Genomic DNA, 25,962 nt, shown 5'->3' with positions numbered 1-25,962 from the left:
CATGTAATCATGCTGTTTCCCCTTCCCTCTGTCTCCTTTTTCATTTAGCGATATACATGCTTTCTGGGTCTCTATTGTGCTATGATTAAGTTGCCCTATGCTTATTCCTCACTTTTGACTTTAGGGTCATTTTAACTAGATTCCTCATTATTTTTTAAAAATCTCTACTTCTGAAGTTTAGTGTCAGCGACAGTATTTGGTAAGATCCCACTCCACAGGGTGGTGAACTTAATCATACAGTAGTCGCTATTAGTTCTTGACTCAGTACAGTTACTTTTTGAACCAACTCCTGTGCATTACTTTGAACTAAGTTGAAAGTAGCCTCTGCTCTTGTTTGATTTTGAACTAACTGTTCCAAGAAGCAATTTCTTAAAATATTGAAAATTTGCTTCTCTAAACCTTGCCCTGACATGACATTTGATCAGCCGGCAGGTAGTTAAAGCCCATTAGTACAGATTTGTTGCCTCTGATCTTGCTCTCCTTTGCACACTCAATATCATCTTTCTGGTGAAAAAGTTAGCAGTATAAATCTACTAGTATATTTGTATTCTTATAATCTGGGATTTGTAGCTATATACATTCTATTGTATGGGACTTTCCACTCAGATAATCCCTCTCATTAGATTTTATGACATCTGTTAGGTACAATGCTGCTCCCGAACTTCTACACCCAAATGGGTCTTTCTTGTATAATGTACACACCAGTGACACAGTATTCCACGGACTTTTGGCATTCCACCATGTTTCAGAACTTCTTTTACATCAAAATTATCTTCTATTGCCAGGCATCCAAGATCCCCTAGTTTAGCCTTTTCAGCTTCTTGTGTTGGTATATAGATATTTATAGCACTCTTGATTGTGCACCTATTTCACTTTTTATCTGACACCCTATTATTTCTCTCTAATGTACATCCATGATCATGTACTTCTTGGTTTCTTCTTTCCAGGACAGTAAGTACAAGTATTAAAACACAAACTAAAAGGCTAGTCTCATAATATTTCCAATCTGACTAAAGCCAATCACACAGCAAGAGCTTTGTGAATACTGCAAAATGTTTCCTACAACTACTTATTCAAAATTTTAAATGGGTTCACTTCAGTTGTCCTCACCTCCCTTGTGTTTTAATTTCAACAGATCTTTTAGCAAATGAAGACATTGGCAGGATGTTTAAAGAAACAGTTAATTTGATGCAGATATTGGATAATATTTGCAGAAAGGAGATTTTGTATTTTTAAAATGTTTTTGTACCAGAAGCCTGTATCTAAGAATTACGGTCTTCTAATTAGGATGTGCGTGTGTGTGTGTAAGGGGGGGGGAATGCGGGGGGAGAACATATAACTTATGTTTCCAATCAAGACTAACAAAATAAATAGCAAGTGTCAGAAGACATTGCTCCTCTACAAAGCAAACAGTCACAAATATTTATGGGAAATAATTTCAAATAATGAGAAGTTCAAGAAAATAATTATCTGTTCTTAGGCAATATGTTTAAAAAATGTTCAGGTCCCACACTTCCATAACTGTGTTACCAACAGCAACAGGGGCTTCGAATTGTGTGTGCAAAAGCCTATTATTTGCGAACACAAATTAGCATTTGTGCTTTCAAACTGGTAAACTGTGTGAGCAAATGCTTCTTTATACATACAATTTGTTTACCTGTACTTGCAATATATGAACCAGCTGATTCTCTGAGGCTGTAATGCCCTTAACTCATGTTATGATTTGGTGCTGCAGCATACCATAAATAGTAAAATGAACTGCTGAAAGTTTTGCCTTAAAGGATCGTAATCTAGACAAGAACTTCTCAAGGAGCCACCACTTAAGTGAGTGCCTCTGGCTAGGATACGAGGTTCCTGAACCTCAAGAATATCAAGCTTCACAGACTGGTCAGAACATGTAAGGGACTTCATTCCCTTTCAGCCTTCTCTTAGTTACACTGATCATAAAGGAGTATCCTTCCCCAAAGGTATACAGAATGTAAGAGCAGAAATATCTTTCTTGGATAATTTCTGTGCAGGGTTTGAAGACATGTACTGCCTTATTTTAAAGAAAACAAATCTCTGGAAAGCAAATTGAACGGGGTCAATAAGGCAAGACTTAACCTCACAAAAAAATGTTACTAGAAAATGCTGAAAATATGAAGCCTTTCTCATACTGTGAGTAAATAGCTTTTCTTGGGAAAAGCACTGGCAATCCATTGTGTTATCTTCTGTTATAAGATATTTGGAAGTAAAAAAAAATAATCACTGAAATTATTTTACCAAAACCAATACTGATGACTCCTAACTCACTGAATACCCAGAACCTAAATTTCAAAGTGAAAAAGGTAGCAGAGAACAGGGTGATCCAGAACTCTTAAAATTCACTATTATTCCTATTTGTTACTGGCTTATGTTTAAGCATTTCTGTGGGACTGCTGATTTGTAGCTGAACTATTTGACAATATCCTGATAGATGTATGTTATAGATGAGCTTCTGCACATTTTTATGCATCACCATGAACATTTTTAACAGTACAGTGGGTACTAAGTTGCCACGTGTAGCTCAACATATTATTGAAATATTTCTTGAAATCTTGGCAGATTCCCGGATAAATTCACTATATGGCATTCAGTTGGTCTACCTGTAAGGCTTGAGGCAATTGGCAATTCTTTGCTTTAAAGGAGGCATGGATTAGCTCAGCTATACTCTCTGGGGCCTAATGGTCCAGCAGACTGATGATGCTGCAAGAAGCTCAGACATAAGGTAATTGCCTCTCTCTCGCTCTTTTAATATATATCAGCAATTACATGTTAAGTAATGTACCAATGATAATCTGTCCTTTTCTCCAAGACTTAATGCGGCCAAGTATTAAACTATATAAGATTCGTCCTCCTTTAACTGACTGCAAATTTGTGTTGTGGTAAATTGAGATCTTTGCTCTTTCTCTCCAGCATTTTATGTTCTTTAGTACTTTCAGAGGTCTATATGAGTCTTCATTAATGTTTACTATTATTATTTTTTCTTATTGTTATCCCTAATAGAGGGATATAATAGAATACATTAAACTATGGCAACATTACATTGTTTCTTATCCTCTTTGTATGTTTGTATCACATACAATCTATATCTATTATTAATTTTAAAATTTGGTAAGATGTAATTTTATAAATCGGTAAGATGTAATTTTAAAAATCTGCTTAGTCACATTATAGTTAATAATAATAATAATAATGGAGATATCTTATCTCCTAGAACTGGAAGGGACCTTGAAAGGTCATCGAGTCCAGCCCCCTGCCTTCACTAGCAGGACCAAGTACTGATTTTGCCCCAGATTCCCAAGTGGCCCCCTCAAGGATTGAACTCACAACCCTGGGTTTAGCAGGCCAATGCTCAAACCACTGAGCTATCCCTCCCCCCGTTCCCTACTACTGCAGGCTTAAAAAACCGAAATCCCTCTTCTGGTTAAAAAGGTCTTCTTGTCTCATATCTCTTATATCAGATCTTTTCTTGACTCCCAAGATCAGCAATCTTATTCAAACTTTTAATCCAGAGATTCTCAAACTATGGTCCTCGTGGTCTGCGGAAAGTTCCTTGTAAGGTGCGCGCCTGGGCGGCTGCACAAAAGAGAATGAAGGGCCACCCACCTAATGAGTGAAGCCGCACAGGCGTGGCTCCACTCATTAGGTGCCTGGGCCCTGGAGAAGATTCGCATGCAAAGTGAGGTGGTGGCCTTGGGAGGAATAGGGGCTAGGTGGGGTGAGAAGAGGGGGTGGGGGGAATTTGGAATGTTCAGGGCTGCAGCAGGCAGAGAAAGAGGTGACTTTCCCCAGCTTCAGGGCTGCAGCTTCCAGGGAGAGACCCCCCCCCCCTCCTTCCCAGCCTCAGCTCTGTGACTGCTGTGGCGGAGGAGAGACCCCGCCCCTCCTTCCCAGAGTCAGCTCTGTGGCTGCTGTGGTGGGGGAGAGAGGGAGAGACCCCGCTCCTTCCCAGCCCAGCTCGGAGACCCCCCTCCTTCCCAGCCCCAGCTTGAGGGCTGCTGTGGCAGGGGAAAGAGGGCACATCCATCGCATTAGAAAGGTAAGACTACTGATATTAAAATATGAGTTGTGTGCTTTTATTTGTAGAACAAAAAAACATTAATTATTATTAAGTTTTTTTATATCGTGCTTTTATCCAAAGCGCTTTACAATAGTTAGCTAACGGTACAAACAATATTTGGAAAGATCATTAAGTGGTCCACCGAGACCTTCAGCAATTTTCAAGTGGTCCACGAAAAAAAAAGTTTGAGAACCACCGCTTTAATCCATTTCCCTGCCCTCCCCCTGTAAATCCTCCCCCTCCCTTGTCTGAAAGGCTGCCAATTATCACCTCCAAAATGCTGCCAAAATTCTCCTTTATCTTGGTCTTTTCTATCAGGCACACATCCAGGATTTACATACCTTGGAACAAGCTCTAGTCTAGAAGAATCGGGTTCAACAACACCAACAGGACAAAAGCTCCAAAGTGGCAGCTGACATCTGCCACCCGAGATGACGCGAGACTGACACCCAGTGGCCTCTCTCCTTAAATTCCCCTCTACGCATTTCCCATCCCCAAACTCTCCTTCATTGCTTCACATCACTCCATTTTAACCTTCCTTGCACCTTCTTCCCATGGCAAAAAGAGCAACACAGAGTTCAATTTTACCACCCCATCATCCCTACAGACTGGGGGTCTTCCTAAATGTTTTCACCTTCTTTGTCAGGAGACAGGAATAGAACCTAGTGCAAATATTTACATCCCCCGCCCCTAATATTCAGAACTCCTGGAAGGGGAGGAAAAAGGATGAATACAGATGCTGAACTTTTCTGCAGAGCAGGAGCCACACAGCATCAATGTGTTCAGCAGCTTTCTCCTACTTCTTGCATTTCAAACCAGCTGTAGAGCAGGAAATGTGACTGCACACATCAGTGCATTCTGAATCTGCTCTGCAGGAAGTATCCTAAGTGGAGTGGAAGAGATTGAGCCTCTGTGTGTGGCTCACACCAGGATGAGGAAGAGATTGATCAGCTCTTTTCCAGGCCCCTTGGTTAGGTGAAGCCCCAGACATCTATACTGCCTGTCCCCACTGACAGCTCTGCTAAAAACACATTCACATCTCCATCATGTCACTTCTGAACGCTGACAGACCTCTAATATCTGCTCTCTAAACTTCAACCATACTATTTTTTCCTGCAATATTACCGTAACCACCTTCTCTGTCTGCCTCTACCATCTCCCATTTCAATTAAAATATCTCCCAAGATCTCTGACAGTATATTCACCTGTTCCCCAGTATGCCAGTTTTGGCCTCCTATCCCCCTCTCTCTCTGCTTCTTGTGATTCTCCAGAGTTCAGGGTCACTCATTCACTTGTTGTGTCACATCTGTGAGGAACTCATTTCCACATCCCTCTGAGACACTAACTTGTTTCTTTAAATCTCACCTTAAAGTCCTTCTGTTCTCTTTAACTTGTGATTCACTGTCTCTAGAAAATGTGTAATACTCTTTATGAAGAATGTTATATAAAATTAAAATGTATTAGTGTTATAGAAGCAAGAAATATTACAGATACTGATATGACTGAGGAGTAGGGATGATGCAGGGTACATTCACAGAAGATGGCTGTCCTAACCCTTGCATATTCACTTGGCAGTCTGAGTTTTACAGACCCCTACCCACACCCCTGGAAATAAGCAAACTTCATTGATACAGTCCCCAGGCCCAGAAGACTGTTGTCTTACTCCTTACTGTGCTCTCCTGGAACTGAGCACCCACCTTCTGATTTTTCACATGGAAATTCCCTCCATCTCCTAGCTTCAATGGAATACATGGTATGGACCCATGAAAACCATGATGGGCGGGAATCAGTCTACTCCCATCCTCAGACACACTCACTCCAAACAGAGCAGCAGCTGAAGTGAAACACGCATTATACCACTACATTCAGCTGACAGGCTGACTGGAGGGTAATAGATGCCTCATGAGTTTGTGGTCTCCTACCAACTTTCTGATAGCTGGGGCAACTTCTAATTCCTAGTGTGATTCCTTGTAACAGCACTAAGGGGAAAGTGGTCTCTATGCAGCTGTTGCAGTGACAGAGGGAGTGTTTCCCTTTGTTAGATGCCCTTTGGGACCATCAGGCTACTTGCTGCCCACCCCTGTCCAACTGCAGGGGTGCAGCAGCATCAGGCACCTGCTGTATGTGTGGGAACACATACTTCAGTTCTAGACAATGGATGCCAGGTCACAAGGCCCTTTAAGACAGAGAGTAAAGTCGGGGGCAGCTCTAAGAGAGGGTGTATGAGACAATGAACAGGAAAAAGTGGCAGGAATGGCATCAGCCCAGGAGTTTAACATCTATTTATGACTAGAATTTGAATTCATTCTGATTTCGGGTATAGTCATTGTTCTTGCCGAAAACTCTGCCTTTCCCTATTGAAGTGGCCCTTTTAAGAATAAGCCCCTATGTTCTGGCATTTTCAGGAAAAAAAAAAGTGCGTAAATTTCTTAGAGTGGTTTTGAGCCCAAAGGTAATATTTTTTTAAAAGCAAAAATTTGATAAAATCCCATTTCCCTTTTAATGTTTCCAGGTGTGAAAGTGGGTGTTTTCTTTTTTTCAGAGCTGACTGAAAATGTAAATCATAAGAATCTAAAAAATAAGTGTTACGTTCTTTCTATTTGCCTTATGGTTTCTTAGCCTTTAAGGTGCACTCGGGTCCTGTTTTCAAGCTTTTTTTCCCCTACAACCATAAGGACTAGAAACTGACTCTTTTGCAGAAAAGGAAAGCTGTGATTCTCACATAATCACAGGATTGCAGAAGGTGAGACTTGATGAAAAACTCCAAATATGAAACCTGTGATAAAATCATGAGAGTTGGCAACACTGTTAATTATGTGCATGCGTATATTATTTACACACACACTTTCCATATATATAAGATGTTTGCAGTGTTGTTGAAGCCGTATAGATCTCAGGCTAGACATACAAGGTGTGGGAGGTAACATATTTTATTGGACCAACTTCTCTTGGTGAAAGAGACAAGCTTTCAAGCTCTTCTTCAGACCCAAAGCTTCTCTCTCTCTCACCAACAGAAGTTGGTCCAATAAAAAAGGATTACCTCTCCCACCTTGTTCCTCTAATATCCTGGGACCGACATGGCTACAACACCACTGCATATATACAGAAGCACATTTTCACTCCTACACATACTAATATTCATTCATTAACATTAATACCATAGGACTAATCTATGGCTCAGGGACTATAAGGACATAAGGAGAACATCATGACCCCTTATCTCATGGGCCAGTTACCCACATCTTGTGTAACAATGTAAGAGGGGATGCCAGCTCTTCAGAGGCAGGTACACACTCAACACAACTTACTCCTTTCCCTCCCTGGAGCAGCAAGGGGAATTACAATCTCACTCTTGGGCTGATCCAGGAGCGTCTCAACAATACACTAACTCCAAAACAGGCTTATGGCAAAGTCACAGTTCATCCCATAGTGACCAGTACAAATCAGACAAACAAGCATATGCCTGAAGGCTGAATTACTGTTGATGATGAAACAGCAGCTCCGGGATTTCCTGATTTGCGTTTGTGTCGGTGAAAAATCTACACTGTACTGTTGAATTAGTATTTTTTTTATTATGGATTTATTTTTAGATAAAGTCATTCTGAGCAATGTTTTTAAGATTTAAGCTTTTTAGATCTTTCTTTTTTAAAAACAAAATGCTAAAAATGTAAATCTAAAATCTAGTTAAAATTGTAATGTGTTTGAGAGTACAACAAAGCCCAATTTGTTTGTGTGTATGCAGATAGGTTATAGGGAGGATGGATGAAAGGAAAAAAAATCAGGTCAACTCCTGAGATTCACATACTGTCTTTTTATACTCTTGTCTTGTCACTTCCTTACCTTCCTCTCCTCACACACCCACAATACTGTCTTGTTTGTAAGAAGCAGGCATATTTTTGGCTCTCTAAACAATATGGGTTAATAAGAAACAGTCAATACAAATTACAGTAATTCAATGATCAACAGGTAAAATCCAGGGTGTATAATAGTTTGTGCTTCTATATCATCTCTTCTTTGGGGATTCCAAAGTACTTTACAAATGTTAACTTATTAAGTCTTATGCTATATTCATATTTTTCATATATTTGGTGAGATTATTGATTTTCAGCTGCTGTTCCATGGTGTTATTTAATTATGGTAGGTGAACCATAACAATGTTACAGTTGTACAATAAATACATATGCAGGTTAAACAAGGGTGAGATGTATATTTAATTCCTAAGCAAAAGGGTAAAGTTTGCACATCCATCTCTCCCATTTTTATGATGCTCAGAAAATAAAAACATAAATGATACTCACTCCTGTTATGTAGCGAGGTCTATACTGGATGGTTCCAAATAAGCCAAGTATGACTATAATAATGTGCACAAAATTTGACAGGATTGGTGCCCACTGATAACCAAGGAAGTCAAATATCTGCCTCTCCAGCACACAAACCTAGGATTTAAAAGCATCAGAATGCATAGATTAGAACAGGTCAGAAAAAAAATAGATATGAAGACATGTTCCCTCCCCCAAACAAGAAAATTGTCCTGAGTTTGAATCTAGTACACTCAGCAGTATAATGAAATGAGTTTGTGATGTTTCACCCTTTGATTTTAGTGAAAGCAGCATTTCTCACTGACAGTCTACTGAGTTATATGCAGTTAGCTAAAATATTCATATGGGTGATTCTGCTGCGATACCAGACCCTGTTCACAGTGATGTTGTGTTTGCAGCAGAAACAGCACAAATCATTTTGTCATATACACTAGTAAATGCTAGTAAAGTACTTCTTCAGTGATGTTGAAAGTCAGTGGTGGGTTTAATACCTGAGCTCAGTGAAATATTTTCAGCTGAAACTTTTTCAATTAAAAAAATGCATATTGGATCAACTGATTTGGTTAACTGATTTCCACAGCTGTGCTGATTTTGGCAAATTGTTTTAGTCAAAACAAAAATAAATGATTCTTTTTCCCCTTTAAATGTGGAAGTGGTTCATTCAGACACTATCACAATGAAACATTTAGATTTTTCAGGATAGATTCACAAGGGATAGGCACCATTCACAAAAACTCAGGAGTTTGTGTTTGCCAGCCCTCTGTTCTCTCAATCCACCACACCACACCCCCAATATCCAGTTGTCTGGTGGTTCAGGCACTCACCCTTGATGTGGGAATCCCAGGTCTGAATCCCTGCTTTGGAGTGGGAACAGAAACCCAGGTCTCCCCCTTCCCAGGTCACTGACCTAACCACCAGATTACTCGATACTCTAGGGTGGGACTCAATCTCTCCTGCTGAAGCTGTTCCCATTTGGTATAAATAATTAAATATTCATTGGAGCATGGATCAGAACCTGGGAATGTCCCTCTCATGTGAGTGCTCTAACCACCAGGCTATAGAGTCTCTCTCTTTCTGAAACACTTGAATAGTCATTGGGCCAAAGTGGAACAGCTTCAACAGGAGACACTGAGGGAAACCCACCCCAGAATAACCTATAGCCCAAGGGTTAGCCTAAAGAAGGGATTTGAACCACATCCCAGGTGAACACCCTAACCACTTGGCTATGGGATAAAGGAGGACACCACTGCCTCTGTTTTATGAATCTAGCTCTTCATTCCCTTTGCTTTTATTAATAGAAGGTTAAAAATGCCCCAAATCTAAACAAAATAATCATTTGACTCAAAAAAAAAGTTATTTTTTTCTATTTGTCCTCCCACCAAACTTCCAGCAAACTGAACTATCAGTTATTTGCACAGCTCTAGTTACAATATCTCTCCTCAACATCTTTTCTCCCATCAATAAGCCTCATCCTGCAATCTCCTTCCATCCCTCTTTCTCCTTCACAGCAGAACCGATTCATTCTGTATTCCCCCTAATCTATCCCTTCTGTCACTGTAGTTCTCCCTACTCCCAAATACTTACTGCCTTCTATTTGACTGGGCTATAGAAACACACACCCTGGCTTACCTTTTCCCTCCCTCCGTACCCCCTCCCCGCCCCCACTTCTGCCCTCCTTTTTTATGTGATTATGTCATGGACGACTGTATCCTAATGCATATGCAGAAAGGCGTTGAACTAAGGTAAGCACTCAACCTTTATTCTGGCATTTCCTAACTTTTGAGTGCTTGACTTTGCAAACCTGACATTCTTTTAAAGTAGTTTGACGTTTTGGGTTTTTTATTTTTATATTACACACATATACAAACTTTAAAAACTTTACCTATATGCAAATCAAATATAAAAACACATCATAGGCAGGGAATAGCCCCAACAAACCTTAATAATGTCACCACTGCTGTCAGTTACACAGCAAATACGAATAGCTACACAATCCTCAAGATAGCTTCTTTTTTAGAAATATTTACATCATGTTAATCTCCAGACAAGTTAGGGCAGTTGGTGACCCTTGCCAAACAAGAACACTTGAAGTAGCTAGACCAGAGTAAGAAAATCAAAGCGATTTGAATAGGAACACCTTTCAGAATTCAGCAGAATGTGTTAACTTGTGTAAAAACAACAAGGAGTCTGGTGGCACCTTAAAGACTAACAGATTTATTTGGGCATAAGCTTTCGTGAGTAAAAACCTCACTTCTTCGGATGCATAGAGTGAAAGTTACAGATGCAGGCATTATATACTGACACATGGAGAGCAGGGAGTTACTTCACAAGTGGAGAACCAGTGTTGACAGTGCCAATTCAATCAGGGTGGATGTAGTCCACTCCCAGTAATAGATGAGGAGGTGTCAATTTCAGGAGAGGAAAAACTGCTTCTGTAGTGAGCCAGCCACTCCCAGTCCCTATTCAAGCCCAGATTAATGGTGTTGAATTTGCAAATGAATTTTAGTTCTGCTGTTTCTCTTTGAAGTCTGTTTCTGAAGTTTTTTTGTTCAATGATAGCGACTTTTAAATCTGTAATAGAATGACCAGGGAGATTGAAGTGTTCACTTACTGGCTTATGTATGTTACCATTCCTGATGTCTGATTTGTGTCCATTTATTCTTTTGCGGAGGGACTGTCCGGTTTGGCCAATGTACATGGCAGAGGGGCATTGCTGGCACATGATGGCATATATGACATTAGTGGATGTGCAGGTGAATGAGCCCCTGATGGTGTGGCTGATGTGGTTGGGTCCTCTGATGCTGTTGCCAGAGTAGATATGGGGACAGAGTAGGCAACGAGGTTTGCTACAGGGATAGGTTCCTGGGTTGGTGTTTCTGTGGTGTGGTGTGTAGTTGCTGGTGAGTATTTGCTTCAGGTTGGGGGGTTGTCTGTAAGCGAGGACTGGCCTGCCTCCCAAGGTCTGTGAGAGTGAGGGATCATTTTCCAGGATAGGTTGTAGATCGTGGATAATGCGCTGGAGAGGTTTTAGCTGGGGGCTGTATGTGATGGCGAGTGGTGTTCTGTTATTGTCCTTGTTGGGCCTGTCCTGCAGTAGGTGATTTCTGGGTACCCGTCTTGCTCTGTCAATCTGTTTCCTCACTTCCCCAGGTGGGTATTGTAGTTTTACGAATGCTTGATAAAGATCTTGTAGGTGTTTGTCTCTGTCTGAGGGGTTCTGAACACTGGTTCTCCACTTGTGAAGTAACTCCCTGCTCTCCATGTGTCAGTATATAATGCCTGCATCTGTAACTTTCACTCTATGCATCCGAAGAAGTGAGGTTTTTACTCACGAAAGCTTATGCCCAAATAAATCTGTTAGTCTTTAAGGTGCCACCAGACTCCTTGTTGTTTTTGTAGATACAGACTAACACGACTACCCCCTGATACTTAACTTGTGTAGTTACATTTAATTAACATGCAGCCTGTACACTGATGCACGTTCAAAACTACATATCCAAAAAACACTGATAACATTAAATGCATCCTCCAGTGAAAAAAATTCCCTGACCAAACCTATTTTTCTAGACAAGAATTCTAGTGAGAATTCTGAGAATTCCTTATTGAACTGGGATTTTTTCTTTTAAATCTGCTGCTCCTATATGAAGTTGCAATTCCTCCCCTACCCCAAAATCTGTTGGTGAATAGTTACTCAGTTTATAAGACACAATGGATCAATTGAATTAGGTGTTTTTGTCAGGAACACTTTTATTTAATTTAAAAGTTAATATCTGTGTCTGAAATTAAATGCTAGCTGAATAATTAATTTTAGTTCACTGAAATTTTTTAGGTGGTACAATTTATTGGAGGTATTTCCCTGTCCACAAAGGCATTCAAGACCCAAAATACAGCCAGACCTTGCTAAAAAGTTACCAAATACATACATCACCATTAAAAGGATGGCATTTGCCAATCACTGCCACATAGTGATAACAGATACCACATTTTCCCCCAATTTATATCAGGAAAGTGCAACTATATGTTGTCTATTGACAAATGCTGACCTCTTAGCCTGGAATTTTTAAAGGAATCTAAGGGAGTTTGGCATCCCAATCCCACTGAGTTTTATGTTCCTTTTAAAATCCCAGATTTAATGATGACCACTGTAATTCCTCCTCTCTGGAGACAGGTTAGCACTATACAGTATATCAGATTGATAGCCCATCCTGATTTTTGCTTAGAATTTTGCTTAAGAGAGTCATGGACCAAGCTAGACAATCACTGTTCTTAAGTTACCCAGGATTCTGCAAGCCTGGTTCATAATATTATACACCACAGCAACACTACATGTCAGAAGAATTCCCAAAGAAGCAAGGCGTAACGTGCTAATTGTAATTGCAATGATGTGACTAAAAGACCAAGCTGTCTTGCAAGTTTCACAAAATCCCAGTCCCCCTAAACCTCCAAATGTATCATTATAAAATTACTTTAACTATTAATTTATATAAATGAGATCCATCTGTGACACTGTGCAGGTCTTTGTGAAATCCAGTAACAGTATCAACAAAATACCTGCCTAAAGCATTATTATTAACTGTCTAACAATGGGAAAATGTTCATTCATAACAGAGAGCTCTTATTTTCATCAGCTGAAAAAACAGTAAAATGAGACTGGCAAAGCAGTTGTAAAAAAAAAATAAACTGTGCAGACTTCTAGTCGAATAACTATGGGGGGTCAGTCAGTTACAAAATATAGAGTGGATGAGGCAAATCATTCAAACAGTAGGAAATCACACAGATAAGTGTACCAATTATGGAAGAAAATAGAAGTACTGTAGTTAATTATAAAAAAGTAGGGAACTTAATATTCCCACTGTAACTGTAAGGCTAAAAAGAAATTGCATCAACATATATCAAAGGGTTTTTTTGTGACAGATCTAATAGTTCTGTCAAAAATTGCTTACAAGGCTATATAAACTGAATAAGAGTATATTCTATAGTAAATCTTCACTTAACATATTTTCATTCATTTCTCTTTCCATTATTAATCCTGTCATTTTTCTAAGGTTATTATATGGACTGTTTTCTTTAAACTGGAAGCCTATGAATGACAAGGTTCAGAGACAGATAGACTCGTGCCATTATAGTTGTGTGTGTCAGGATGCCATGAAGAAATTTTTGTTGTTGAATTCAGTTATGAAGATGGAGTCCTGAAATCACACATCATTAAAAATTAAATCAAACAATTTGAGCAGAGCTCAAAAGTCCCTCAGCCAGCCCAGCAATTAGAAATTTGTTTCATTGTCTGGTAGTGCTACCATCTACCTAGGTTTTTATACATGTAGCCATCTGAGACCCTGCAGTCAGTTTTTCATAAATGCCCCAGCCATCTACTTAAATGGATCTAAGCTTAGTATTTCAGATTCATCCAGCTAAGGACTGGAGTAATGCACCTTTTGGGCCACTAACAGCTGACACAGATGAGACTGAGAGGAGTCTTTAGAGTACTCTAAGCACCACCAGGGGGATGGAATGTCACAGATGATCATGATGGTTCCTTCTGGCCTTGAAGTCCATGAGTCTATGAGATCAGCCCTAGGGACCAGGGGAGGTCAAAAAAGAGCACTTTTGTGACCCCACTTCAGCTACACAGAGTGATACTTGCCTTCAGCTGATGGTCTTATCCAAAGTCACCGGAAAGGGGACTTTACATAGTTTGCTATAATGGTTCTACTGCCTGAGTACCAAACAGCAGACCGTGTTAGTCATCCTTAGAAAGTAAGGCCAAAGCATTCCAATGTGAGTGCCTAAACTTGGGCCCCTTAATTAACATTTAGAGATCTAAATAAAAGTTTAGTATTTTGGAGAGCTGCTGAGCACGACATGGGTGTGACTAGTGACAGTGCTCACCACCTCTGAAAATTAGCCCTCCTTTATTTAGGTGCCTAAAGATGGATTTTAGTTGTCCAAGTTGTGGCTGATGAGCTAAATAAATAAAATAAATAAATAAAAATCTGACTGCTTTCATCTACTGTTAGCTTTAAAAATTTTTTGCTTTTGACAAATAATTAAGGTTACCTGATGGGATGAAACTTTACACACACTCTTTTTTAGACACCTCAGATGAGTGTGCAGAGCAGAACTTTACACAAAAATAAATTAAAATGCAAAGTTTATTGCTTTGTTGAAAAGACACTGATTGTTGTAAACTTAGAGCAAACATTTTCAAAGTTAGGTGCCTAAAGTTAGACACACCTTCGTAACAGGAGCTGCAAGAGCATTGTGTTACCAGGCATTCAATTTTGAGACTGTTGGCCTTAATTTCTTCCCTTTGTGGTTTGCACAGTAAAAGCATACGTTTTAAACAATTCCGGATTGTAATTGCAGATATAGGGCCTGATTTTCCAGTGTAACTCCATTGACTTCAGTGCAGTTACCCCAGTGAAAGAACTAAAGTAACAGAGAGAATCAAGTCCATACATATATATAGTTGAAATAGTATGGGAAAAAAGAAGAGCTGCTGAAAGGAAGAGACTAGATTAAAAATAATAATAATTACCAGTATAAAAGCAACAGAAGTTATGAACACAGCTGGGCTTTTTTCTCCCCTACTCTGTTCAGTCAAATTTTTAAATGAATTTCACTTTGCATTGACATTCCAGTGAGTAATTTTTAATAGCACAAACATTCATCTGAAGCTAATTTAAAGGGATATAGACTAGAATTTGCAGAACCCAAAATTTTAGTTGGTCTGAGTTTTTGAGACAAAATGATTGTATACTCACCCAGTCAGAAAACAGAAACAATACCCATAAAAATGAACCCACATCAAACACTGTAGAAAAAGGCTTGAGATCAATCCACAGAATTAATGTGTGTGTTCAGAGTGTTAGCTGCCAACTCTTCTGAACAAATATAATTAAAAAATACCTTTTAAACACTAGTTTTGCCCTGCAAAAGAGAGACTGCAAAGGGAGAATGAACTGGATTCTTTTTAGGTTCACTTATATAATTAATGGAATTGTTAGCTAAATTGCAACTGTCATCATTATTCCTGGGGACATAAAATTAAGACTCTAGCTCAGGGGTCGGCAACGTTCAGCACGCGGCTCGCCAGGGTAAGCACCTTCTTTGCATTTTGTCAAATCTGCTGCGGAAGTGTTCTTAAAACAAACATGTGCTGGGTCATCATCCATATGAAATATATGCAGAATGCAGGTAAAACAGAGCACGAGACATACAGTTCTCCCCCCAAGGAGTCCAGTCACAAATTTAATTGACATTTTTTTTTTTAACATCATCAGCATGGAAGCATGTCCTCTGGAATGGTGGCCGAAGCATGAAGAGGCATACGAAGGTTTAGCATATCTGGCACATAAATACCTTGCAAAGCGGGCTACAAAAGTGCCATGCGAACGCCTTTCAGGTGACATTGTAAATTAGAAGCAGGCAGCAGTATCTCCCGTCAATGTAAACAAACTTGTTTGTCTTAGCAATTGGCAGAATAAGAAGTAGGACTGAGTAGACTTGTGGGCTCTAAAGTTTTGTTTTTGAGTGTAGTTATGTAACAAAAAAAATCTGCATTTGTACGTTACACTTTCATGATAAAGAGATTGCACTACAGTACTTGTATGAGGTGAATTGAAAAATACTATTTATTTTATTTATCATTTTTACAATGCAAATATTTGTAATAAAAATAATAATATAAAGTGAGCACTGTGCACTTTGTATTCTTTGGTGTAATTGAAATCAATGTTAAAAAAATAGAAAAACATCCAAAATATTTAATAAATTTCAATTGGTATTCTATTGTTATAAGTGTGATTAATCACCATTAATTTTTTTAATCACGGTTAATTTTTTTGTGTTACATCGCATGAGTTAACTGCGATTTATTGACAACCCTAGTAATTAGATACACTTGATATTATCAAACGTAGTGCAAATATCAATATGTCCTCTACTTAGATAGACGGAGGGTGTCTCATTGATTTAATTTTTGTACAAAAATTGTTTGCCCACCTTCACTGGGTGATTTTAAATGAAAGAAATCTCAACTGACACACATTCGATTTTATTAACAATGATGTGTGACAAAAGGAAAAATTCTTGAACATAGTAATTTTGCTGTTTTAGAGTCCCAATTCAGCAAAACACTTCAATGCATGCTTAAAATTTTAACTTAATGCACAGGTCCCACTGGGTTAAAATGGAATGGATTTAAGCACATGCTATAGAGGTATTTAGATTAGAAAAAGGATCTTGAAGCAATATTCTCTGTGGGATGGTTTATTTGAAGGGTTAAAGTAGCTATGTTTTTCTGGCTGACATACAGGAAAACAGTCTCAGAGAAGTATCACAAACACTCCATTTTGGATCTCTGCAAGAAAATGTGAAGAGTCAACTCTATGGAAATCATGTTCTACCCAAGTTAACTATTGCATTGCTACAACTTGTAAGCTACAGGCTTATTATACACAATATTAACGTAGAAGTTCTATTCTAAAGAGAACTAGTCACTATACAGTATTTGATTTCCTGTTCATAAACAGATGCAATAGCAAGCTATGCATGATTTCAGTAAGACATGCTTGAATTCTATAAGTTCTAAGAGATATAGATGAAATCAGCAAAGATACTATAAGTGGCTCAGACTCAAACTGATAAGTCCTCTCAAGATAGGAAATTTATTTTATTCCTTAAAAATGAAACCATGTTATGAGACAAAAATATCCTGCTTTTTTGCCCAGAGCAGGATTCAATCACTCAACCATGATAAAGGAGGGTTTATTTTAGGGGGCAGAGGAATTATTTAAAGGCAGACAAATGGAAAAAAAGTATCTTGTTAAAACATATTAGACAAAAAGGACAGAATACATCAAAAATACCTACAATATTTGCTTAGATGCACACATTAATATTTTTCACCACACATTTCAACACAACAAAACATTGACTGCAGAATAGAGTCTTTCCATCTGTGCTAATGATTTCCATTTTTAAGGCCCATGGGGCCAGATTTATAAAGGCATTTGGGCACTTTAAGAGGGAGATAAATACCTAGTGGGATTTTCAAAAGCACCTGAGTTAGGCACCTAACTCCCATCAACTTCCATGTACAGTAACTCCTCACTTAAAATCATCCCGGTTAACATTGTTTCTTTGTTACATTGCTGATCAATTAGAGAACATGCTCGTTTAAAGTTGCGCAATGCTCCCTTATAACGGTTTTTGGCAGCCACCTGCTTTGTCCACTGCTTGCAGAAAGAGCAGCCCGTTGGAACTAGCAGGTGGGGCTTGGAACCAGGGTGGACCGGCCGCCTCCCATCAACTCCCTGCTCCCCTAAGTCCCCGGTGCGGCAGCCACCCAGCAGGCTATCAATTGCCAGCAGTTCAGCTGTTTCTCCCCCCACTGCCATGTGCTACTCCTGCCCTCTGCCTTGAAGCTGCTCCCGGGAGCCTCCTGATTCCTGTGCAGAGGGGTGGGGGGCTAATGTCAGGGTGTCCTCCTCCCCCCTGCTCCTGCCCCCTGCTTACCCCATCTCCATAGAGCAGTGGGGGGACACGACAGGGCTCAGGACGGAGGGAGCTTGCTAGCAGCAGCTGCTGTCTCAACTTAAAAAGGTAATGTACTTAGAGTGAGGTCAGCGTACTTAAAGGGGCAATGCACATCTCTCTCTCACACATAGGGTGTGTGTCTCTGTCTCTCTGTCTGCCATGCTGTCTCCCCTCCCTCCATTTGTGCTTCCTTGTAAAGTGTGAGGCTACATTAATAACAATGTGTTAACCCTTGAGGGCTCAGCTGAGTGCTAGTTCATCATTTAGCAGTAAGGCATTCCCTGGGAAATATCCCACCCTCTTCTACCCTCTGACTTCACCATCTCAACCAAGCTTCGCAATCATCACTGCTGTGTACAGTATTAAATTGTTTGTTTAAAACTTATACTGTGTATATATAGTGTTCTGTCTGGTGAAAAACATTTCCCTGGAATCTAACCCCCCCATTTATATTAATTCTTATGGGGAAATTGGATTCGCTTAACATCATTTCTCTTACAGTTGCATTTTTCAGGAACATAACTACAACATTAAGCGAGGAGTTACTGTAACTAGTAGCTGAAAGGAAGAAGTGCTGAAACAGGCCTCTAATATATATTTTTTTAAATCAGAAGGGAAAAAAGGTATTGCGCAAAAGTATGAATGCAGGCAGAACTATGCATTCAGATAGGTGCAAGCACATATCAAGAATATCAAAACTGTTACCATGTTATTACAATATTTAATAATACAGAAACTCTCTAATGCACAAAGATGTGCACAAGTTACACATGGAGGGCCAGATTATGTTCTCATTTCCACAATATAAACCTACAGTACATCTATAACCTATCGTTTACCCCAAGGTATATCCAGATTAACTCCTCTGAAGATAATTGAATTATCCTACATTTACACTGGTGTAGTTGAAAGCAGAATTTGGCCTATTCTCTGCACAAAATTAGCTACCTACAATGAAAACAACAACAACATCACCTCACCCACTAAGTCTTTTTGGAAGGAAAGGTGGCTTGAAGAGGATTAGAAACAAATGCTCTATAAGAATCCTCAGCCAATCATTTTTGAGATGCATTAGAAGAGAGTGCTCACAACTCATCAGGAGTGAGAGAATTGAAGGTAAAAATCAATGCGGAATGGTATCAAAGGAATATATCAGGTGAAAATAGCCAGACTCTACACATGAAGGTGGTTTTACCTGTGTTCCCATACCAAGCTTACTCAAAGCTATTGTCAAAAAAATAGCTAAGCCATGCTGGTACTGATAAGCACAGAGAGCTTACTGCTTTATAGTCACTCACTCCACATCAAATTTGAATATGCAGAAGCCCGACTTCATTGGACCTTATAAAATTCTTTTTAATATACTCCTGCTAGAATATTCATTATCATTACACAGTGTGAAGTATTTACTAGATTTCAAGTGTTGGCATTATCTATAAACAGATCTTTCAACTTTGCTGATCACTTTGCCAGTGTAGAAGAAAGAGATGGGATATTGGTTATCTCCTGAAAAGTTTGCAACGGCTAAACTTTGCCTACTACCTGGACATGAAGCCATCAGCCCTTAGGGAACTCCAAGTAGTACAGAACACTGCAGCACATCTCAGCAACATGGGCTACAGCAAACAGACCTATCCTTTGCTTTCTTCACTAGCTCCCCACAGACCAATGAGTGAAGCACAAGATCTCAGGCTTTATCTTCAAGGCATTCAATGGGCTGAGCCCAGAATATTAAAAAGATCACTTAAAGAGCCAGGATGAATGCCATAGTCAACAACTCTGCTCCTCTGGCACAAAGGAAATTTGGACCATAAAGATAAAACTCATATGTGCAGGGTTCAGAGCTTCCTCAGAGGCCAGTCAGTGTGGAATGAACTCCTACAGGAACTGTGGTCTAGAGCTGATCAGATGATGACAATTCTGTTTGCAGCAACTTCTGTGATTTCAAAATTTGTTTTCATTCTGCACCGGAAAACCCCCCAAAACCTTTTGAATGATTTTGCAAATGTCACACACTCCATAAACTGGTAATTATGGTACTGGCCTGGGATGAGGGAGACCCAGGTTTAAGTCCCTTCTCTGCCTCATTCAGATGAGATTTTTTTTCATCCCAGATCACTCCAAATCAGGCAGGGCAGGGACTTAAAGCTGAGTTTCCCACATCCCAAACCAGTACTCCGCTACAGCGTGAGTCTGACTCTCCTGGCCACTGTCTCTCTGAAGGTTTTGGGGTTAGAGAGAGAAAGTTTTGAGGAAACTGATGTGTTTCAGAAAAACATTTTCGCTTCAAAGCAACAGCCTATTTTGCCAAAATGCAATTTTGATAAAAATATTCTGACCAACCAGAAGGTGATGAGGTTTATGACAGTCTGTAGTACAGCTGTAGTGCAAGGTGAACTTCTTCAATCTGCCTTCTCTAATATAAACAGATAGCAACACATACATTACAAAAAGAGACACCCTAAACAAAACAAGATCCTGCACACACTCAATTCTGCTCTCCCATCGGCATAATTACTCCACCTCCCCGAGTGGTGGTAGCTATATCAGCCGGAGAGCTTCTCCCACTGACATTGCGCCATCCACAACGGCGCTTAGGTCGGTGTAACTTATGTCACTCAGGAGGGCTGGCTTTTTCACATCCCTGAGAGACTTACGTTATACTGAAGTAAGTGCCACTGTGTACAAGCCCTTACGCTCATGTTACTCCATTAGTGTCAGTGATGTTACTCTGATTTACACCAAGATAAATGAGAGGAGAATCAGGCCTAATGTTCCACTAACTTATGGCCTGATTCTGATGGTTGCTGAGCACACACAACACCCACTAGTGCTAAGCATCCAACTCTGGATCAACCCATCATTGTTTACACACACATTCACTCAAGCACAGTGACAGACTCCAGGTAACCTATTTTGAAGGTTAAATCTTTTTAAAAAGCCAGCTACGGCAAGATGTATTTATCACTTTGGTTTTGCTGCTACACTTCATATAATAAAATATTACTAAGTAGTAATTTGTCATATAAGAACAAGAATGACACCTGTTTGCTGAAAAGTGCTATGGACAAAATAAGGGGCTGTCTAATATAGCTCCTTAGTTTATGCCACATTGTTGATTGTGTACGTTTGTTGCTTCATAAAAGAATCAAGCATATACGATGAAGTAAACACTGTAATGTCACAATTCATAGTTTCCCTATTGCATCTGCCTGCTAATCTCCACTTTTCTTGCCCTCCAATTTGGTTTATTTGCTTCGGTGCCCATCGCAATTCCACTTGGAAGCAGCAAAAGCTATAATCTAGTACTGCTGCAAGCTCTCCTCCAACAGAACCCTCCCCTGCCAATAGCTGCCATCATTCAAGTGGCATTTGCTGGCATGATAGCACAGAGTTGCAGCAATTTCTTTTTACTTTTCCATACCTCATATCCCCAGCTGTTCCAGGGGGGTGATCACCTTGCTGGTTTGATGAAGTCTAGAAACTCGGCAATAATTATTGTGCTGGAAGAAGTGCTTAAGGCAGCCAGCAGTGGCATGGCAGGAATTGGAATGCAGCCTGACCAAAGCAGCACACACTAATTTGTTGCACTGGATATTTTGTTGTAAGAAATAATCATGACAGACTATGAAAGGCAAATTAAACGGTCTGACTCCAACTCTTCTAAAGTGCCTCCCACAAAATGAGCTGACAATTTTAGGTTAGCTGCTTAAATTTATCCATTCAGAGTGCTTTGACTTGTTAGTCAGTGACCTCTTAGAGCTATACAAAATGTGATCATCTATCCAATCATGATCTGTAGAAAGAGAGTTGTTTACAATTGTTTTGACCCATTTAACAAGGATTAGACTAGAAGATGGAGACTAAAGCTATGGCTACACTAAAGAGCTTAAAGCGGTGAAGAGTCAGCCTTCTCCATCCCTGCTGTTCTAAGACAGGATCAATCCCCATTGAACTTACAGTGCTACTGACAGTTCTACACCAGGAATATTGTGACAGAGCACTAGAGAAAGCCTAAGCAGAGGTAAAAACAAATACACAAAAGAACAATAAAGAGCGAGCAGGGGGGTTTCCTTCATCTATGTCAGTGTGCTTAGTAAGTTGCTCGAATAATCATGTAAACCACAGGCGGCATTTCAGGGTGGGACCTTCCGCTGCCTAGGGCGGCGGAAAAGCTGGCAGCGCACCTGCCGACATGCTATTTCAGTAATGTTAACATTAATTTCATACGGTCACCTCAGGAATGGTAAGAATGCCTGTTGCTGCCAGGCCTTCTGCTTGGTCCCACCCTCTAAGGTGAGAACCTCCCACACTGTGAGCATTACTTCTGATACGCTGCCAACCTTCCTGCTCAGGTCCCAACCCCAAAGCCAGACATCGCTGAGCAAGGAAATTTAAACCCTCATGTGCTGAGGGAACAACTACTGCATTCCTTCAAGGAGTTATTTCATTTAAAAACATGGTTCACATTTGATGCTAGTGCCAGCTTGTGGAATTATAGATTAGTTTGTGAGGTGGCATTAACTTTCCTATCACCAGTGTATCTTCTGTCTAAGAAATATATGCTCCTCTTACATCTGAGAAGGATGTCATTAGTAATCATATAACTGATAAGGTAGATGGTCTATGCTTTAAATACTGCACTGGGTTCTGTTCCAGGCTCTACACCAGCCTCTGGATTTAGGCAAATCACAATCTCTCTGGGTAAAAATTTTGAAAATTACACCGATTTCCATCTGGAAAGTAGAGAAAATAATAATTACAGGACCCAACATTCAAAATTATCCTGGCATTTTCTCCCACTTCCCTGCAAAAAGCAGTTGGGAGGGAGGGAAGTGGGCTACGGTCACACCAATAATCACTGTGGTGGGATATAAAAATTGATCAGATGCCTTTCCTATCAACTGGTTTCAACTTGTTCTGTGGGGGGAGACAGCATGCATAATTCATCATCATTTTTTGTAAGAAAATATTCAGTGCAATTATTATGGAACTCAAGGAGAAAGCTTATTAACCAAACATAAGGAAGAGACCTATAAATTCTAGTGAATACTAGAGTACTAACAATTAGTTATTCTGGAAGAGAGAAGGCAGAGTTTTGTACACGTTACTTTGAAATTTCTTAACTTCTACACTATATGTTTTTACCTACTAAAAGTTGATCAACAGACTCTAAATCTTGGCAGTTGGTTACCTGATAGACAGCCTCTTTCCCTAGACCATATTTTGAGACCAGCTTAGGCACTTGAGCTGGAATCTCTGTAGTATAGAGGCTGCCCTGCTGTTCTCCCTGTGGGTTCTAATCTTGGGAATTTGATTCCTGATCTTGTGTAGGCTTTGTGTCCAAAATAGGGTGACCAGACAGCAAGTGTGAAAAATCGGGATGGGAGTGGGAGGTAATAGGAGCCTATATAAGAAAAAGCCCCAAATATCGGGACTGTCCCTATAAAATTGGGACATCTGGTCACCTTAGTCCAAAGTCCAGATTTCACTAAAGTATGCTACGAATTGCAGTGTCTCTCTCAGATATTTGGAGGAAGAGGAGATTATGGGAAAGGGAGGAGAGTGAGGGTTGGAAAGGGTTTGTTGTTGCTGTGTAAGGATTTATCTTCTGGTACACATTTCTTTTATATTGAGAATAGCAGTTTGTATACTTTACCGTGAAATTAAGTTATGGCAAGACAAGATGGGTATCTACTTTTGCTTTTATAAAAATGAATATATACATACAGTGGATCCTTCTGATATTGAGTTTTAGTGCAGAGAATAATTTCAGAATGTAAACAGATAGTTCATAGAGACCCCATCCACATAGCCCTTATGCAGACAAAACTAGCAAAGTCCATGGAAATTTTCCCTTTGTGAGACCTATAGGTTTGGTCCTCATATGTACATTCCATGTACCTATTAAAAAAAAGCGTAAAGCTTTTTTCCCATTCAAGGATCAGTGAAATGACTCCAATCTCACAACGGGTACCATACAAAAGCTGTGGTTTTCAACGTGTGGTCTGCAGACCCCTGGGGTTCCCAGACTATGTCTAGGGCTTCCAAAGGGGTCTGCACCTCCATTGAAATTATTTAGGGGTCCACAATTAAAAAAAAGTTAAAAAACACTGATACAAACAAACTGTGCATACCAATAGCCCATATGTAATTAGTGCAGAATATACGGTATACTTGCATCCATGTCACAGGAGATGATGCAAAAGAAGTATTGTAGTCTCCCCTGTGTGCAGCATAGGAATTTAGTAGGTTGGGGTTCTATTTGAACATACTGTAACCTTAAATTAGAGAGACTAAACTTATTTATGAAATACCACATCAATATGATAATTTCAATAATGATGCCCCTTTAAATTCCTTTAAGGGAAGAATCAGAAAATATTCTCCTGCTGGGAGATGCTGCCTAATGGCTTAAGGGAAGGACTAAGAATTAAGAGAGTTCTCCCTGAAAATTAGGATTCATTCACTTACTCATTTTGTACTTCCTGAAAGTCCTTATACACCTTCTGTTTCAATTGGGTCATACTTGCATATGTGGTATAAGCTCATGTTTAATGATAAAGCTAGTTAAAAAAAAAGTATAAAAATAAAATATTGCCCAGAACTCTAAGGACATGGTACAACCTAAATCTCACATTGCACAATAAAAGCAAGCACCTAATGAGAATATAAAACAATAGTAGGAGATACACTAGTTAAAAAGAGAAAGATGCCAGGAACTGGCAACACCACGACCACCACATAGCTCTTCCATAGTGCTGTTCATGCATGGATCTCAGTGCCTTACAAAAGGAGTGTATCATTATCCCCACTTTACAGATGGGGAAACTGAGGAAGTGAAAGGTGAAGAAATGTCACCCAATAGGCCAGCAGCCATGCCAGAAATAGAACTGAGATCTCCTAAGGTCCAGCTGAGTGCCTTATCTGCTGAACCATACTGTCTCCCAAATACTCAGTGCTTCCAAAGAAGATTGTTAAATAATTTCCCCCTCATTTGCAATAACCTGACGCAGGCAGCTATCTATTTATCACTAATTAATATGTCAGTTAACTATATTACCAAGCTTTTATAATGTATGCCATGAAAAATGTAAGTCTATGAGGTACATTAATAACAACAAAGTGATGGTGTTTCTGATGCCTTAAAAGCATCCTAAATATACTTTAATTTTTAATTAGCCTTTTTAGCAGATGAACACTAGTTGGCAGAGCACCAGAAGGTGACACATCTGTTACTGCTGCAGGGTGTACACCCAGAATCCAGTAATACAGTATAAATAAATCACTACAGGACCTTATAATGAAAAAAAATCACTAAAACCTGTCAGATTAGTGCAGCATCATGCAAGTTGAGGCGCAAGAAAGACATTCTTTTCGTAGTTCGAAGTGCGCTGCTAAGGAGAAAATATATGCCCTGAAAGCCCTGGATAGAAAAAGAAAATGGAATGACAGATGGAAAATTCCACTGAATACTTTATCAGCCACCTGTCATCCACTGAATGGTGACCAACACAGCTACACGTTATTAAGTTACACAATGGAAGACAAAGTTGCACTGGTGAAGAAGTACAGTACTACAGGGTAATGATGTGTAGCTTATGCTAAGCATAAGAAACTCAAGCTGCACTTTAAAGGAACAACAGGCCAGTCCAGAATCAGAGGTAATGATTAGCTATGAGTAAGTGTCAGAAGGTTTGCATGCCTAGCTGAACTTTTTAAAACCCTCCACTCACCAGCACCCTTTCAGTGTCTTCCAATAGCCCCCTGGCTCCACCCAGTAGCATCTCATTGGTTCATAGAATCATAGAATCATAGAATATCAGAGTTGGAAGGGACCTCAAGAGGTCATCTAGTCCAACCCCCTGCTCAAAGCAGGACCAATTCCCAGCTAAATCATCCCAGCCAGGGCTTTGTCAAGCCGGGCCTTAAAAACCTCCAAGGAAGGAGACTCCACCACCTCCCTAGGTAACGCATTCCAGTGTTTCACCACCCTCCTGGTGAAATAGTTTTTCCTGATAT

The 25,962-nt window shown here is 39.7% G+C and overlaps 1 protein-coding gene across 7 annotated transcripts in view; it reads right to left on the bottom strand.

The window, feature by feature from the left end:
* The window catches only part of NKAIN2 (sodium/potassium transporting ATPase interacting 2), a 745,781-nt gene that overhangs the window by 400,003 nt on the left and 319,816 nt on the right, over positions 1-25,962 (bottom strand). For 5 of the 7 annotated variants that reach the window (XM_005280190.5, XM_024113933.3, XM_005280193.5 and 2 more), the window contains exon 2: positions 8,380-8,517. The exons of the other annotated variants lie outside the window; for them this stretch is intronic. In XM_005280190.5, the coding sequence (XP_005280247.1) occupies positions 8,380-8,517 (138 nt within the window). The remainder of the gene's footprint in view (positions 1-8,379; positions 8,518-25,962) is intronic. 7 annotated transcript variants of the gene reach the window in all.

This window comes from Chrysemys picta, chromosome 3 (assembly GCF_011386835.1).
Source record: "Chrysemys picta bellii isolate R12L10 chromosome 3, ASM1138683v2, whole genome shotgun sequence".
Lineage (NCBI taxonomy): Eukaryota > Metazoa > Chordata > Testudines > Emydidae > Chrysemys > Chrysemys picta.
This window is presented reverse-complemented; position numbering and strand designations above follow the sequence as displayed.